Genomic DNA, 18,675 nt, shown 5'->3' on the forward strand with positions numbered 1-18,675 from the left:
TTGCCTGCTAATGTTGTAAGAGTTGGCGGATTAAAAAACAAAGTGCACGTGTTAAAAGTGAGGAACATGAAGGGAAAAACAGTGGATATGAATGTTAGGCGCCAAAAGAACGGAGATGATGTGAGGTATGCAATCGAAGGTTGGCCAATGTTCATGAAAGAGAATGGGCTTCGTCTGGGTGACAAAATGCATTTCAAATTCATAAGCACAGGAAATCTGCTGATCTTATCAGACGTGGATCAAGTTAATGCAGGTTGAAAGGTAAATGTTTAAGCTAATGAAGAAGGTATTTTGAGTACTCGAATTCAGGACTGTATTCTGCTACTTATGTTATGGTTACTTTTGTTTTAGACATGTAATGAGTGGTTATGTTGGTGTGTTTACTTTTATTATGGACATGCAGCTAGTGGTTAACCTTAAAGACAATTAGTTATATATCTTTAAAAAAACCATATTTTGGAATGTAAGTAATGTTGGTATCATCTATAAAAGGTAGTTGATTAGTATGTGTATGTATATATATTAACATAATAAGTTATTGTTGTTTATATCTGAATCGGTTACATTATATAGTTTGAAAGTAATTAGTTTGTCGGACGGAGAAATATGGATCCTTGGAATAAAAGATCATGTACCAATATTAATACCATAAATAACTGTTGATTCAATACTACATAAGAATGTGACTATACTTTAATGCGTAAATACTTCGTTATAAGTTTCTTCGCATATAATAAAAAATGATACAAATAACGTAAAGAAAAAAAAGGACAAAAATATAAAAGTCACAATCCATTGAATATCTCTTTATATACGACATTGGTTGTTTTATTTGTAGGCCTGCCATCATTGTCAAGTATTAGTAACTTGATTCCATCTCGTCTTGTAACCCTAGATAAAGCTACGTACAATTGACCATGTGTGAAAACTGGTTGTCTTAGGTACAACCCAACCTTAGATAGCGACTGTCCCTGGCTTTTGTTAATCGTCATTGCAAAACATACAGTTATTGGAAATTGCCTCCTTTGAAATGCAAAAGGAATCTTTCGGTCCGAAGGTACCAAATTAATTCTAGGTATGAATGTCCGAGAACCAATATTACCACCAGAAATTATCTCAGCTTCAATAACACGGCTGTAAAGTTTTGTGACCTTTAACCTTGTACCGTTACACAAACCATTTCGTTGGTCAATATTTCGCAACAACATTACTGGAACGCCAACTTTAAGGACTAACCTATGATTTGGTAAACCAGACACTTTGAGACCATTGAGCACGTCAGGAGAATATATATTTTGGTGATCAACATTGCCATCTTCAGTAGGGCATAGACTGTCAGAACTAAGATACTCTTTTTCTTCACCAGGGAAAACTGCCAACAATCTGTCGTTAATCTCGTGAACAACCTCATTCTTAGGCGCAAGTATAGCTCTTGTACTAAAGTAATTAGGATCATTGTAATTATCCAAGATTGACGGATAAACAAAATCAATCAGGCTAGAAATTGGATCAGATATGCTATCAATTAAAAGCTCAGGTGGTATTTCAATTATTGCTTCTCCATCATTGGAACCACCAACATTTCCCTCGCCAACGTCCAACAACCATTTTGCAAAATTACTAATCTCCTCAACTTCAGATGATGGTCTTCCAACAGTTAACCTCATGTTTCTAGATAACGTCAACAACTTACACTTACTCCACAGATAAGAAGAACATAATGAGGCATTCACAATTTCTTGACGTCCACCGTTTGGAACAACAGGTAGTATTTGCCTAAAATCACCACCAAATACAATCACCTTCCCTCCAAATAAAACATCAGACCTGGATGGATTAGATATATTGAAAATGTCATGCATAGTTCTATCCAAAGCCTCAAATGCATGTTTATGAACCATAGGAGCTTCATCCCATATAATGAGTTTGGTCTGCTGTAGTAATTTAGCTACATCATCGTCTGGTTTTATATGACAAACGGAATCCTCATTAAGATTCAAAGGTATATGAAACCTAGAATGAGCCGTTCTTCCTCCCTCCAACAGCAATGATGCAATTCCGCTAGATGCAACGTTTAATACAATCTGACCTTTTGACCTAATTGCAGCAGATAATGTTTTCCATAAAAACGTTTTACCGGTCCCGCCATAACCGTAAACAAAAAATACTCCGCCATTGTCTCCATGAACTGCGTTCATAATTTCTTCATATACTGCACGTTGTTCATCCGTTAACAAATTCACCTGACCTTGATAAACATTTTGTAACTCAGTTCTGTCATAAGCAAGCTCTTCGTTAATCAATCGGCAGCGAAAGTTATCTAAAGATGAAGTATCCGGGTAAGGCATTGATAAAAATCTCCGAAGCGATGAATTATTCCGAGTTAAAAACTTCTCTATTTCGCATAAAACGTAGTTCTTTAGTTGCTCATCAGGAATTGATAAACCTGTGAAAAATCAAAACCACATATCAATTTAATGGTAAATTCTTTGTAACTGTCAAAAAACAATAATATGAAATTTATAATTTTACCTGAAACACGATGATACTTTGAGAATCTGTACAGAAAATCATCTGTCATATACTTCCATGTGCTTTCCCATACAACTTCAGGTCTAGATAATGTGCTTGACAGTAACATGGTGGCAAATAAATTGCGAATATAACCTGCACTACCTGATATATTTGCTTCTTTGATGGCCTCAATATACTCAGAGTCGTCATCCAACAAACCAAGCGCATAGCAAGAATCTCTAAAAGTATCGTACACTCGACCATTAACTGTTTTAATATCATCAAACGATGTTGGTCCTTTAACTTTGTTAAGAAGAATTCTTAAATAGTACGCTTCACCGGTAGAAGGAGAAACGGAATGAATTCTTCCAATTGTTTTTCCTTTTATTCTCGGAACCCATATACGCTTGTCAAGCTTCCAAACATAAAAACGCGGAAACTGTACATATGTTAGTGTACGTGCAACATGGTCGTTAGGATCTTGATTACGTTGCATCCAAGCTAAAAACATTGATGAGTTCACAGATGGTTTGTTTAGCACTTGATTAATATCTTCATCAGGACCGAAACAAACTGTTTGTTGTCCAGGAAGATGGAAAGGAAGACGCATAACAGAAGGACTCCTATAATTAACTTCATTAGAAAAAATCCTCCAAGACGCTTCACACGCAGATATATACCTACAGTCATAATACTCTTTAATTTCATCATTTTCTGGTTGTTCGTTTTCATTGTTGCTCGGAACCACAACAACTGTTGCTCTATCAGGACCTTTATTAATATACTTGAACAAATACTTTATTGACGCCGCTTGGTTGCACCATTCAACGTTTATATGCGCCTGATATCTTTTCAAAAGCTTTTTGTTATAAGGTACAACACTTCTGTTGTCTAACTGAATTTTATTTTTTAAAACGAAGGAACCGTCATCTCTTCTTCTGTATAAGGGAAATCCGTTAGAATCCAAGGTTGAGTGATCTTGAAATTTCTTGGGAAAACCTTTTGAACATTTTCTATCAACCATACATGGAGAGCTCATTCTAGCATTACCACATGGACCGTGAATCATATGGTCTTTCACAAGCGTATATAGTTCAGGGTCTTCGTTTAAATCAGGGATTTCTGCAGAAATAAACTGATCAACATGGTCTACAGTTGGAAGTTTGTAATCATTCTCCATGAATAAGCACATATGTGCATGAGGCAATCCTCGCTTCTGAAACTCAATAGTGTAAACAACTACAAAAAAAAAAAAAAACGTTATAAATGTAATTAAGGTTATTTTAAAAAAGTAAATTTATAAACATACCAGCGGAAGCTTTTCCAAACAAATCACGGTCTTTCAAATCTTTACAAATTGCATCCAGCTTTATTTTAAAAATTCGAGATAAAATATCAGGCCTATCCTCCGGATTAAGATTTGTGTCCTTAAGAAACCTTTGAACCTCCGGCCATTTAGGATTGCAGGTAATGGTTATAAAAAAGTCTGGATAACCATACCATTTACAAATTGCCATTACGTCAAGATAGTTTTGCATCATATATCGTGACCCGCCTGTAAAGGAAGATGGAAGGAAAATACGTTTTCCAACCTTAGACAAATCTTGTTGGCCGTTATATCTTAGTTTCCGGATATTCTCATATGTATCAGACCTGAGATCTTGTTGCTGAAATCTTATAAAGTTAAGTCGCTCGCTCTCAATCATCGTATAAGCATCAACCAAAAACTGTTGGAATAACCGTCGAGAATTTAGAATCAATGAAAACTGGTTACTACGATCTTGTACACGATACGCAAAAAACTCTCTCATTGTACAATTCGGACGTTTCTTGTTAGTAACATCAATGACACCCCTATGTGGTATGTCAATTCTGTAACCGTCGTCTCCATATGGGAACAAAATGGGATACTGAAGTGCAAGATAGGATGGATGCAATTCACTTATTCTTTTTAATGAACCTGTTTGTGTCTCGACAACGATATCTCTTTTCTCAAGTGCATTATCGATATCTCCAACAATAAGGGCAGCAACCTCTGAGGAAGTAGGTAAGTTATAAGTCCGACCATCTTGTTCTCTTTTGCCAATAAGGCGAAGCTTTAAAGTGGTATTAGGATTTTGTTGGAAGCAATCTCTAACCATCCTATAAATTTTCACAAGCACATTTTCGGCATCAAACATTGCTTTGATTTGTTGTATCAGCTTGTTATCGGTTTCATCTGAAGCGGATGATGAGGAAGCATTGTCTGAATACCTGTTTCATGAAATTGATATATTAAGTAAATATACACTTAAAATAAATGTTATTAATAAAATAAGTTCATGACTGGTACCTAAAAACTGATTGCCTGTTTGCCAACTCATTTTCAGTATCGTATATGTATAACTGACTAAATTTAGGCTTCCCTCCGTTTGGTGGCACAAGACTACCAATAGAATGGTAATTTTCACCACTTATTCTGTAGCAAAAAGGAGCATTACCAGTATTCACAGTATGGTCAACCTTACCACCCATTGAGGTAAACGCGAACATAGAATTGTAACGTCGAATGTTCTTCAAAAAGTGCTTGCTTTCATTGTCATTTGACATGAATAGACTTTTATAATAAGGTGTCGCGGTTTTGTAATCCGGTAAGACAACTTTGGCATAACCACAACATAACATATGACATATTTTGCCACCCTCTTTTTTTCCGCTTCCTTTCTCTGCGTCCCATAACTTTGCATAACAAACTTCACAAGTAATAACTTGATCACCGTGATCCAAATAATCTGTTAAAACAGACAACATTATAGTTATATATACAACATTCATTACAATAATAAGATATACGTATTTAAGACTTATTAGTTATACAATATGTAGCACTACTTATCAACAAACCTAACTTGTAGAAACACCTTTATAAGGATCTCGTACTACGGTTTCATCTGTGGTCAAGTCAATCATTGGTATAGGAGACGAAATACGTGGTTTGGATACCAACTTACGTTTACCAGATGATAGCCTTTTCAAATTACGGTTCAATGATGATGTGCAGGTGGTTGATGTGATGCCAGTTGAAATATTATTCCCAATAACGTTTTTTGTAGTTGTACGATTGCTGGTACTACAAATATTGTTACCTGCTACAATTGACAAAAAAACATATTAAAAATATCGATGCAAAACAATAAGAACATATTCCCAATTATAAAAAGATTAAGAAAAAGAAATACTTACTTGTTACAATACTTGAAAGACTTGAATTAACATTATTAGTCACCTCAGGAGTGGATTCAAAATTGTGAAAACCAATTTTGTTGACTATGTTATCAGATGTAACACACGGAGTGGAGGTGGAATTAATATTAGTGGAATCAATATTGAGGGATGACGATGTAGTTCCCACATTTGATTTCTTATTATCCAAGATTAATTTTCTTAATTTTCTTCTATGAGATGCCTCGTCTCGAGTAACAATTGGGAGGACAACTAATATAAAATCGTAGACAAAATGAAAAACTTATAATGAACAAACAATAACAAATCAAAATAGTTAGTTGTAGATAAGGAACAAATAATTCTCATTTTGTTAAAAAAAATATATACATAAAATAATACCATTCGTTATGCTTGATAAAGGTCTTCTGCCTCGTCGAACTTTTAAGAGACACAAAAAAAAAATGAAGAATTAATAAAAAATTATAGCGTAATAGTGAACTTAATAAGAAGGTCTAAAATAATAAAAAGGGACAATAAAATAATTAGTGCTATACCGTTAACAATGTCGGAGGATGTGTTTTCATTCCGGGGAACTGCGTATAAAAAAAATATACATCTCTATCTATATACTCAAAGAACTAAGAAGGTAAAAAAACTGTAAAACTTTAAATAACTTACCATGCTGAGTGTTTTATTTATCAACGTCATTGGATACGGACACAATTTTTGGTCGTTTAGGCATTGCTATGAATTTAGCAAAAGAATTGTTAAATTACATAGTTGGTATGTTGAAACACGTATTAAGTAATATTTAATCAATCAATCGTAAATAAAGATTCATATAAACAATTTAACAAAAATACTTACATATACAAATAAGATTCTAAATTATTAAATAACAATAGACAAAGATACAAACTGAACAAACTAACCGAGTTGAAATGTTGAATACCGAGGTTGAAATAATCAAGATAAAATGAGTGTTTTGATCAATTCTTATTGAATCATCCAATACGAAATGAAAGGGGGATTTTTGATCACAAATTGGAAGAAGTCTTTAATAATATATAGGGATAGAGATAGAATATAAAAATATGGAAATATATTCATGTAATACGTTAATTTTAGAAGTTTTTAAATTGTTATGATTATGTTTCCATAAATGAATTTGATTGCCATATATATTAAAAATTTTTTTAGGAATTTTAGATTTATAACATCTTTCAAAATAAATAAAAGATATGAACTGTGTAACTATGAAGATTGTAATTAATTACTATAATAGACATATAAAACACTAACAAAATCTAAAAACTACTACAAAATAAGTCATATTAGTATCATTACAAAAGATATAAATAAAGTGAACCATGGGAAACGACGGAAATTTTTCATGTTCATAACCACAACCAACAAAAAAAATCCATTCAAAAGACTAACAAACAACTAACCAAACCATGGCTGTTTTAAACACACTTTATAGCAGTCTTGATTATATTGAAGTTACATCGTTCAGCACAATCTTCCTCTGTGAAGTTACAAATGTGAAATGCAACATGTGTCCAAACTGCAGCTGGTTATCATCCATAAATTTCCTCCATCCATCCAAAGCATAACGTAACGTACAACGGTTTAACTCTGTCTTTGTGTCATAAAGTTCAACATCACCATTCAAGTTCTGGACAGATATAGGTTGCAATCTATCAGACAGGCCGGCTCTATTAACAACCTCCACCGGAAGCCGCTATATGCGTTGAAAGAATAAAAACTATAAGCAAATATAAACAATAATAAAAGTTTTATTGGTTGATCAGGTATAAAAGAAAAAGTACCAGCCTATATTCAGCTTTACGGCTAAAGTCGAAATATTCTGGATGAATGCCGATACGGGAAACTTTGGTTGCCTTCGTTGAACCCTTCTTTGGATGCTACACATTTTTATCAACAGTTAAACATTTCTTTGCCTTTTATAAGGAAAATAATGTAAAATACAAACGGATATTAGTACACTTAATATAAAATACATAATTTATTTAATACCTTGACAGTTTGATCAGATGTTGTATAACGTTTTCGGCCTTTGCATTGTTGGTTGAAATTATCAAGTTTGACGGATCGGTTGACAGAAAGTTTACCTTTTCCCTTTCCTTTGACCTGATATGAAATAATATAGTGAGAACATGAAATTTATTTCATTCATTTATGTTTTTATAATTTAAAGCCAAAATCTGTCAGCATCAAATTACATGTAAAAACTGTACTAATATTAAAACAAAAAAAAAGGAAAATATACATCCAAGACACACCTTCTAATTGATCTAATAAAGTTCGAGGTTATTTTTCAGACGTAATAAAGTTGTTAAATTAATTGTACATTGTCATGTTTATTTAATAAATATTTGACTTATAAACCAAAGAAATAAACAATGAAGTTCCAAAAAACTCGAATACAACTATTATGCTATTTGAAACTATTCCATGGTGTTACTGGCATGGTAAGTTATTTAAACTATGTATTTGTACAAAGAAACAAACAAACAAAGTATAAAAGTAATAATATAAATGCAACCATTGGTTTAGTATCAGTAGTAATGTTCGTATGTGTTAATTGTAGGTTGAATTCAAATAATTAGTTTTGTAATAGGCAATTGTCATAAATAAATTAATATAACAATATAATAGAGTATGTGAACTTACATCTTGTGTTGTCGTGAAATGTAAGCCATCACCTACTTTCAACGTCTCTTTAACATGAACCTTCTTCGGTGTACTTGTCGGGAATGTTACTGGTGTACTTTTAACAGATGTGGGCTGGTTATCATCTACCTCTATGTCCTGAAAAAATCATATTAAAAAAAATTAATAGAAGAATATAAATGAATACAAAGTATAATACCTAATAGATTCGAACCTCCAAAAGCGCTTTATCGTAATCAGCCCTGGATATCTGAATTACATCATCATCATCATCATCAGATTCAACCTTCTTGCTCAACCTTATCTCAACCTCGTCTCGATACACCGTTAAACCAAACATAACATCATTAATTTTTTCAAAAACCAATAAATCATCTTCTTGAACGCCAAGATCGTTGCAAAGTTGAGTCCAACCTTCTGAGAAAACATAGTTTGAATTAACCTTACTTGTTGACACCGTCCACGGAGAACCCTTATAATTAACCTCATATGACCCAGCCATTCCATCGTCTCCAAAACATTGTTGGACAAAAGATTCTTCAATCATCTACTTAATATGAAACATAACAAATTGAATGTTGACTATGTAGGTTATATTATTAACAAAGAAGTACATGCTAAATATAAAGTTTAAGGAAAACTTAATGAAATTACGTACCGTATAACCCAATGTTAGATGACGATTAATTGTGAAATAAGATTGCTCACATACGCCATTAACATAAGATGAAAGATAGAGACCAAAATGGTTCATGGGACGAAATGACAGGAGACAATCTTTCTGAAGTTTGAGATCTGAAACAACTTCTCCCCAGCCGTCAGTTAAGACTGGCATACGTTTTAATCGTTTCAACATTACGACCCAAATTTTCCCACTTGAGTGATATATACGCATCTTCCGATCGCCCCAATCCTCTCCGTAGAATTGATTAACAAATCTGATAGGGACATCCTGTATATATATTAATATTAATATTAAGTATATTTAGTATTGTAAGTTTAAAAAATAACTTAAAAATTAAATTAGTCTAGCAGCGGAATTATAGATTAAATAAAGATTACTTACTATACTCAATGAGGATGGGTTTAGAAGATACTTTACAAATGAAGTATACATTTTGATACCTGCAACAATAATTTATTTTGAAATTTTCGTAGTTTAGCAAACAATAATATATACAGTATAGAAGCAAAAAACAATATATAAATAACACTGCTTGGACTAAAAAAAATGACGACTAAAATAATTAAAAACTAAAATTTATATGATTAACAAATTATAATTTTATATGAATATAGATACAATATTATAAATAAATTTGGTGCATCAGCAATTAAAATTTTTAATACCAGTATCTATCAAAATTTAAGCAAATGATTACATACTTCTTCATGAACAAACATTTATAATAAAAAGTTAAATTGCTGAAGATAGCATAACAAAACTAAAGTACAAAAGTATATTTTCAAACAAATAAAGAATCAATCTTACAAAAAACAACAATATTAATGGTTAACTTTAGAAACACATCAATGAAGTGGTATAAAATCAAAGATGGAAAAGATTTAAATTAAAGTTTATGACCGATCACAGGAACATAAATGTTGTTACCTTTAAGTAAAGATTAGAAACCCTAGTTTCGGTTGCCGGAAACCATTATATCTGATGATTCCGGCGATAATCCGATATATAAACAACCTTATAAGTACAACAATGAAGTGGTATAAAATCAAAGATATAAAATATTAAAAGTAAAGTTTATGAAAATAACAGGAACATAAATGTTGTTACCTTTAATTGAAGATTAGAAACCCTAGTTTCGGTTGCCGGAAAAGTAGATGAATGATGATTCCGGCGATAATCCGATGATAAGATCCGGTGACAATATTGAGTTCTCCTAGGGACGATAAGAGTGATAAGAAGGATGATTTGATGGTAGAGTATGGTAAGGAGAAACTCATTATTTACAACCGCCATATTCAAATTTACATATAGATCCCCTATAGTTTGATTTATGACAAAAATAAAATTGATTTAATCTATAATTACCACAACAACCTTTTACATTACATAATAGAATTGAATAATAATTATATGTTTGTAAATATATGAAAAAGGAAGATATCACAAATAAGTAAAGTATTAAAAATAATTTATGGTAAGTGTATATTAAAAAATTTATAATTTATAAAATAAATTCCTTAAATACATTAAATTACATGTATAATAAAATTTAATTCAAATATCAACCAATAATATAATTTTACGTTATATTTAAATAAAATAAAAAATAATATAAAAATTTAATATAATAAAAAAAAATATCTAGGTTTGCCAAATCAACGAATTCTCATATTGGGTACTATATTTTAAGTAAGATTCATTATTTAAAGAAGGGATTATTTTTTAAAATATTTAAATAACGTTAAAAGTTGTTATCTTATTACTATGTTATTTTTTCTAAATACCAATTTATACATACGTAAGTATTAAATATGAGTAAACATAAAATTTAATTACAAAATAATAATGTTACTAAACATTATAAACAGATCTGGACTTAGAATCGGACTTATGGTTTCATACACATAACAATATGAAGTTTATTAAATAAAAGTAACTAAAAACATAATAGATAAACCGATTTAGTGATATGATTAAACACAAAAATGCATAACAAAAACAAAAAGCAAATAATCATAAAGAACAAATCTATAATGTTCGAAATAAAACAACCATGTTCATAAAAATCAACCACACAGTTATAACCATTGTCAAAACAAACATAAATATCCAAATACTTAAGAAAAAAACAGACGATTTCATCCAACAATGTTCGAAATATAGGTGACTACTTTTCTTTCTTTGGAATTAGAAGAACTGCATCCACACCACCATCTTTACGCGACTTCGAAGAAGACTGAGAAGATACATCATCCACGTCATACACGGTTTCCAAATTGCGCTTCAAGTCACGCTCGCTGCTCGTATCAAACTCAGCATCCATCCGATCCAACGATGTTGTAAAGCCAACTTTAAACACATTTGAGCAAGGGGTTACATCGTCTCCCGTTTGGGATATAGAATCCTAGTTAAATATAATGAATAATAATTAAGTATGAGTTTGGAAATACAATTAACATATAATGAGTTAAAGTTGAATAATAAATAAGGTAAACGATACTAAACCTTAACAGGCAAATAATCATTACGATTTGAATCGGATGGTTCGACATTGACGGCTTCCTCATCAATAGGCTGTTTTTGTAAATTATTTTAAGTTAAAACAATATATCATTTTAATCAGTAATTAAACATTGATGGAAGATTGTAATAATATTATAAGGGTGAATTGGAATAACTATACCTGAATAGTGTCAAAATGTTTATCCAGCTCGGACAAAACAACCGGGTTATCAGTCATCTTGGAGACTGAATATCCATCAGACTTCTTGCTGATGTTAAAAGAAGAAACAGCAATCTTGAATGCAAACTTCATATTGAGTAATGAATTTAGCTCATTTGGAAAGCTTCCTTCGTTTGCTAACTGTTGAAAAATAAAATATAATTAATATTTTTAAAATAAAAAAAATATATGATAAAATGAATTATTTACTACATACTTCAATGTTGTTGTCTAAAAGCTGATTAGCATTAACCTTCAAAAGCTTTGTCACCTCACGCTCAAACAATGTCAGACTCACAATACCAGTGCAATCTTGGACACGTATATAAAGCCTAATTCTGAAAAAAATAGAAATGAGATTAACTTATTTTGACAACAAAATAAAGAAAAAATGGTTAATATTTACCGTGGAATTGATGTAACGGTCCTTGTATTACAAATATCAGTCTTGCATTCTAAGACAGTAACCTCTTCAGAACCATCAGTACCATCCTGCTTTTCTTTAACAACAGTAACGGTTGAAACCTTTTTGTTGCAGTTTGTGCACGCGTTGTAAAACCACTCATTGTTGGATGCAAAACTCTTGATAGTGCCAACAATGACAACAAACCTAGTCTGTGTTTAAGATATATATAATGTATTAAAAAAATTGATAGTGTAAAACATATAAAAAGTATATGTTATCCGTGTTACCGTATCTATTGAGGTTAACGACCCAATGGGAAAAAAGGTGAGGTCAGAAAGAAATTCTTCAGTGGCAGACTTCGCAACAGAAGAACTTAGGCCAGAATAACTGGAAGACATTTCGGGAGAAAGTTTCTCGATAAATCTATTAAAAAAATAAAAATTAAAAATTTAGATTCACAGAAATGCATAGGAAATTTAAAATAACTTATTAGGATAGTGAACCTTTGTTTAAAGTCAGCAACCTCATCAATATCACTGTTAATTAAGACTCGGGTGACAGTATACAAATTTGAAACAGACAAATGACCTGAACATATATATACAATTATTTTAAATAATGCAAAGAATTATTCAAAATGTAACCATAAAGAAAAAAGAAACACAATATATTTGAAGTAATACGATACCTCCCCAGAATCTGTACTTCCCAAACTGAATTATTACGACGACATTTTTTTCACCTCGATTGTTGCTCTCATACTCCATTATTTGATCCGCATAACCGTCCCAAAGCGTCACGAAAATCTGCTTATTGCTGGACATTATTGAAATGAATAAAATCAAAATAGCAGTTCAGAGTACATAATATAGAAAAATAATATATAAACAATAAAATAGAGGAAAAAATAAATAAATACTTCAGGTCTTCAAGCATAAAGGTGACTTTCTTCTGGTTTTGTCCGTTATTAGTTTCTGTGTCTACCTCGAAGGGAAAACTTTTGACCACAAAACCGATTACATCTGTTTATAAAAATGAAATAGTGTCAATAAAGTAAAAAATGTGTTGTGTTTAGTTAAATAGTTATAATTGTATATCATACCAATTGGACTTTTAAAAAACTTGTTGTCAACTGTTGGATCCTCCACAACTGAATCAAAGGGAGTAAAATCAAAACCCCATTCAGAACCAATAGCCTCGTGGCATTCCTCAACAACGGTGTTGTTATTAAGGTTAATCTTCAAACCACCGTTAGCGTACTTACCTTCTGACGATTCTCACCCAATGAAGGATTTCTAATAGTCAAACAACGCTTTTCTTCCAAAAGATGTTGATATCCAGCTGCATTTTTAGCCAAAACAAAAGCTTGCATTTTTGTTCCCTGCCAAAACAACAACATTATTTTAGACAAATAATAAGTAATTTGACAACTAACAGTATATAAAGTTAAAATATAACATACGTATATGAACACTTACCTCACTGTCCATGAATATCATATCATAACAATACACTTTTCTAGCGTTATTGAAATCAGCTCTTGTCCACAAACGAACAATGCGTATTCTTATGGTATAGTTATCAACATTGAGGTCCAAATTATTCAACAATGTGATTGCACCTTCTTCCATTTCTGCAAAAAATTCAAAGTAAAGATTAGTAAACAAACACTATATAATAACACATTGTAATTGTAATTGTAATAAATTATAAAGCAATATAGTCTAGAAGTCTCATTGGTATTCTTACCAAAGAGTATGAAAAATGATGTAGAAAATGCTGAGTAGATAAAACTGAGTACAATTTGAAATGTTTAAAGAATATTTATAATAGGTAGACAAATTAAATTAAGAAAAGATTGTGTAGTATAAATGCAAACAATATCGAACAAAATCAATTATACTATAAGATGAAAATGGAAATATGTAATATGGAGGTGTTTTCTAAAAATAAAGTCAATCAAAATAAATTTCCAGAAATATGGTAATATGTCATTAAAAATTATAAAAAGAATTGTAACTAACTAACTTATTATACGCATTGTCAATATTAAATTCATTATTAACCTTTTATTGAATTTGAAATTAAGGAACATTTTAAAACTTTAGCAGTTTTAAAGTCAGCATTGAACTATGACATATTAAACATTGATGAACATATCCATATAATGTGAATAACTAAGTATACTACATGGTGGTGTTATTCGGTTTGTTCGTACTGCCGGTGATGCTTATTTTGTAAGTTTTCATATCATCTTGAAAACTGTTAAAACACATAAGTTTGATGCGAATTTAATTTACTTAATGAATATTAATATTAATTTTCAAAAAAATGAAAACATTTATAAATATGCAAACTAATATGTCGTACACGACTTTCGGCAATTATTATATATAATAAAAAAATTATTATGGTATGTTTAAAAAAAATGTTTATAATGTAACATCATAGTGTAATATATTAAAGATATAATACTAAGTTCATAATACTTTTTAATATATGCAGAGTTAGTTTATATATTGTTCTTTAAATATATTCAGTTGTAAAACAATAATCAGCAATAATCAACAATACCATACGTTTATCTATGATAAGATGTTCCAGTGGGAATACAAATTAGTAAAACAATAGATTATACTCTTAACTATTTTCTGACAGTGGTTAAAAAAAAATAGATCGAAAGATATATAAAATCTTGAAATAAAAGTCAAAAACCAATGTTATAACCCAAAAAAACTGCGAAGGACCAAAAAAACCTGCCATAATTGTCATATATCTAATTACTACGGTTAACGTAACGTACAACCCTCTCAATAGTCAACACCTGCTCATTTTCATCAAAATAAAAGTGAACCTGGTCACGGGCCTTAATTTGAGCAGCTTTCATGAACTTCTTCCAAGAGGTTAAAGCGTAACGATAACCACGACCATTGGGTCTTCTTTCACGTCTGGTACCGTTAGTAATCTGCTGTGGCGGGTCCAGATGCAAAAATTTTATGGTCAAATCTTTTAACCCTTCATGAAGCTTAGCCATATGTGAAACAGGATTAGGAATTCTCTGTATTTAAGTAAAATTGAATAAAAATATTAATATTCATTAAGTAAATTAAATTCGCATCAAACTTATGTGTTTTATAAGTTTTCAATATGATATGAAAACTTACAAAATAATCATCACCGGCAGTACGAACAAACCGAATAACACCACCATGTACTTGTTCTTCAACTTCATCGTCAACATCTATTGGAGCAACATCAATCTGCAAATTAATATACAAATGATGAATTTCAGGCTGATATGTATAAAACATAGAATTAAGTACATATATTTAATTACCTCATCAACATGTAACTTAGGATATGTGATTTCAACCCCGGTTTTTCCAAAGACTTTCATATAGAAAAAATGTCCAAATCCTTTGGTGAATAAGAAATAACAACCAACCTCCAACTGAAACATACTAATAATTACATCCATACCAGCGGAAAAACCGACTTTGCCGTCATTAGTTAAAATGGAAACGTTAAACATTTGGTTGTCGATCATAACCGTAGAGATTACATCATTTGACGAAAAATCGTAACTTTTGGGGAAAATACATTCAGGAATGACCTGTAGCATGTTAAAAAAAAGTAAAAAGGTTAGTATCTATAAATAAATAAATAATATTTGAATATATCAGGAAAAGAAAATCACATTTAACTTACATAAAAATTGCATGATGGAGGTTGCATATATGTCCAGAAAGACCCACGACTAACACCATCTTTGTAAGTCATTAACTTAAACGTAGCATGATCTAAAGGATTAAATACTACCAAACATCCCTGAGTTAGTCCCAAGTGTTCAACAACATTGGACCAACCACGAAAGAAAAAAAAACTTCCCTTTAGACGCGCTTAAGAAAACATTAAAGTCACGACCATCTTCACTGTGTATCATAACATTAGTAGGGCATTTGTCAACACCCCACAGTTTGGAAGCCGCATCATCCGGAATGGACTAATCATAGAATTTAAGGGAAAATGAATTGTAAATACTTTCAATTGATTTAAAAAATAGAATAATAATTATATGTTTTTAAAAATATGAAAAAGGAAGATAACACAAATAAGTAAAGTAAAAGTATCTTCCTATACCAGAATAAGTTGGTTTGCTCGATTCATTACCCTACAGAACCAGGGTCCACTGTAACCGAATTACACAATACAATGTTAATAAAATATAACACGTCAAAGGGATTGTTAGAAAATTAAAAAACTATCCACATAATACCTTGATGAACGTTCGCCCATAGTAAAAAACTGCAAAAAAACAGGTTACAATAAAAAAAAGACATCAAATCTAATATACTTCAAAAAAAAAAAAAAATAAGTAACAAACAAAGGATTAATGAATAAGTTGAAGAATGAGTTGTATACCATAAAAATAACCATACTAAGAAAATAAATAAATTGCATAAATAGTAAAATAGTTAAATATAAATTTCATAAACATACATAACATACTTTTCGTTTCAAAAAGTTGAATCAGAATTTTTATAAGACATGTATTTAGCAAAATACAAAATAGTTATTAGGGTTAATGATATCAATACCATTTGAAATATCAGTTACACAGTTAAATAGAACATAAATAATACAAAAAACACTATTTGTGGTTATATATAATAAATATACAAATGTTAAAACAGAGGTGCAATATACTTACCGATGCTTGTATTTGGAGGTATGATGATGAACAAAAAAGAGAAAACGCTTCTCAAGTGAAGGATTGCAACATTATACTAAAAACAATTTTGTATATATATGGAGTACAAATGGAAACGGTTCCAAAATTACCTAAAAAAATTAAAGATTATTCATTCAAAAAGGCAAGTTTCCATATATAATGAAGTTAGGGCGGTTAAGGAATATACAGGAAATCTGTGATGAGAAAAAGAAACAATCTGTCGACGAAGCAATCAGTAAGAGAGATTCCAAGAAACTATTTTGAGGAGTCGTTGACATTGCCGAGGAGTGTAAGAAAATTATATAGCTTAACATTTCCTGAGACTCCTTGGCAACATCAACGACGCCTCAATGTTCCAAGCAAAAAACTTTCACTGATTTTTCATTCAACATGATTTCTTATCCTTCATAAAAGGTTTAAAGGCGAAATATAAACTGCATATACCTTAATGAAGAAGGGACAGGCATAATATAAACCTGCAAAAACAGGTTTGAATGCGAATAAATAATCATATTTTATATTGAAATTCAACAGTAATGTTAATCATCATAAAGCACCAGATATTGATAGAAAATCAGATACAGGATAAAATTAATAGAAAAAATTAAAAAAAAAAACAACAAATCAAACAGATCTTATGTCTAAAAACAATATATTCAAATACTTTATGGTGCATACAATACAGAATCAATCAAAATTAAACGTTTTTTGACAAAGAACTGTGATATCAGATTATCATTATATGGATTTGAATAAATATAGCACCAAATTCAATGACAATAACATAAATATATGGAATAGGAATAAACTACAAATTTTTTACTATGAAACTCGGATATCAGCTAAACATTTTAGGGATTTTAACAAATCTAACATCAAGTTCAATAACAATAACATACAGATCTGGAATATGAGTAAACATAAAATCTAATTACAAAATAATAATGTTAATAAACATTATAAACAGATCTGGACTTAGAATCGGAATTTGGGTTTCATACACATAACAATATGAAATTTATTCAATAAAAGTAACAAAAAACATAAGAGTTAAACCGATTTAGTGATATGATTAAACACAAAAATGCATAACAAAAACAAAGAGCAAATAATCATAAAGAACAAATCTATAATGACAACCGGATCTAGGGTTTGTTGTACAGAATAACACTTTTGAAGAACCCAAAATAAAATTCAGACAAAAAAAAGGATTAAACTAAGAAATAAACAATCTACACTTACAAAGTTTCGATATGGATGAAAGAAAAGTATCAGGAATCGATTGAAGAAGATGAACTTGAAAAGGATCGATTGAAGAGAAGGCGGTGGTAAGAAACATAATTGAAGAGAGAGAGCGGTGATATTTATTAGCATTGAAGAAAATTGAAGAAAATGAAGGAATAGGGAAGAAAATAAGAATGGCGCCCAAAGTCAGAATTATCTGGCCAAAGAGACCTGCCACATCATGGTCAAATGGTCAACCTTTATTTTGCTTTAGTATAGTAGATAGATTAATATCACAAGATTATAAACTTATTTAAGGCGGGTCCAGTTATATTTATGTTCGTTGAATAAATCATTAATATCACAAGATAAAAAAAATGGTAAATGACAGGTTCTTAATGCATCAATACTTGTACCAAATGCATTATATATTTTCTTAAATGTCTTAAAATTTAAGATAAATTACAAGTCTACCCTAAATATATAATTTA

The 18,675-nt window shown here is 30.8% G+C and overlaps 2 protein-coding genes and 1 long non-coding RNA gene across 3 annotated transcripts; all 3 read right to left on the minus strand.

Moving 5' to 3' along the window:
- Nucleotides 1-785: 785 nt before the first annotated feature.
- Nucleotides 786-10,393, minus strand: LOC110902224. Its single transcript, XM_035982447.1, has 13 exons — nucleotides 10,208-10,393; nucleotides 9,074-9,367; nucleotides 8,630-8,962; nucleotides 8,416-8,553; nucleotides 7,759-7,872; nucleotides 7,551-7,646; nucleotides 7,345-7,462; nucleotides 5,737-5,988; nucleotides 5,505-5,639; nucleotides 4,862-5,285; nucleotides 3,824-4,767; nucleotides 2,533-3,753; nucleotides 786-2,446 (listed from the first exon to the last, which is right to left on the minus strand). The coding sequence occupies exons 1-13, from the start codon at nucleotides 10,391-10,393 to the stop codon at nucleotides 786-788; spliced, it is 5,916 nt and encodes a 1,971-aa protein (XP_035838340.1).
- Nucleotides 10,394-11,134: 741 nt separating this feature from the next.
- On the minus strand, nucleotides 11,135-13,481 carry LOC110902280. Its single transcript, XM_022148980.2, has 10 exons — nucleotides 13,331-13,481; nucleotides 13,148-13,250; nucleotides 12,917-13,044; nucleotides 12,732-12,816; nucleotides 12,516-12,651; nucleotides 12,229-12,437; nucleotides 12,040-12,160; nucleotides 11,784-11,963; nucleotides 11,606-11,674; nucleotides 11,135-11,504 (listed from the first exon to the last, which is right to left on the minus strand). Exons 2-10 carry the CDS (start codon nucleotides 13,162-13,164, stop codon nucleotides 11,268-11,270), a joined length of 1,182 nt encoding a protein of 393 aa, XP_022004672.2. The 5' UTR covers nucleotides 13,165-13,250; nucleotides 13,331-13,481; the 3' UTR covers nucleotides 11,135-11,267.
- A 17-nt stretch (nucleotides 13,482-13,498) lies between these two features.
- LOC118485525 lies at nucleotides 13,499-15,490 on the minus strand. Its single transcript, XR_004876517.1, has 4 exons — nucleotides 15,393-15,490; nucleotides 15,083-15,286; nucleotides 13,707-13,861; nucleotides 13,499-13,609 (listed from the first exon to the last, which is right to left on the minus strand). It is a non-coding gene; the product is annotated as an uncharacterized LOC118485525 (long non-coding RNA).
- Nucleotides 15,491-18,675: the final 3,185 nt, after the last annotated feature.

The sequence above is a fragment of the Helianthus annuus genome, chromosome 13 (genome assembly GCF_002127325.2).
Source record: "Helianthus annuus cultivar XRQ/B chromosome 13, HanXRQr2.0-SUNRISE, whole genome shotgun sequence".
Taxonomy (NCBI): domain Eukaryota; kingdom Viridiplantae; phylum Streptophyta; class Magnoliopsida; order Asterales; family Asteraceae; genus Helianthus; species Helianthus annuus.

Coding starts and splice junctions, on each gene's coding strand:
- LOC110902224 (XM_035982447.1), bottom strand. CDS start 10,393: ATGGCGGTTGTAAATAATGAGTTTCTCCTTACCATACTCTACCATCAA. Junction 7,873..8,415: donor ATTTCACGACAACACAAGAT/GTAAGTTCACAT, acceptor ATTTCATATCAG/GTCAAAGGAAAGGGAAAAGG. Junction 4,768..4,861: donor GAAAATGAGTTGGCAAACAG/GCAATCAGTTTT, acceptor TTCATGAAACAG/GTATTCAGACAATGCTTCCT.
- LOC110902280 (XM_022148980.2), bottom strand. Junction 12,161..12,228: donor ACCGTTACATCAATTCCACG/GTAAATATTAAC, acceptor TATTTTTTTCAG/AATTAGGCTTTATATACGTG. Junction 11,505..11,605: donor ATGATTATTTGCCTGTTAAG/GTTTAGTATCGT, acceptor ATATTTAACTAG/GATTCTATATCCCAAACGGG.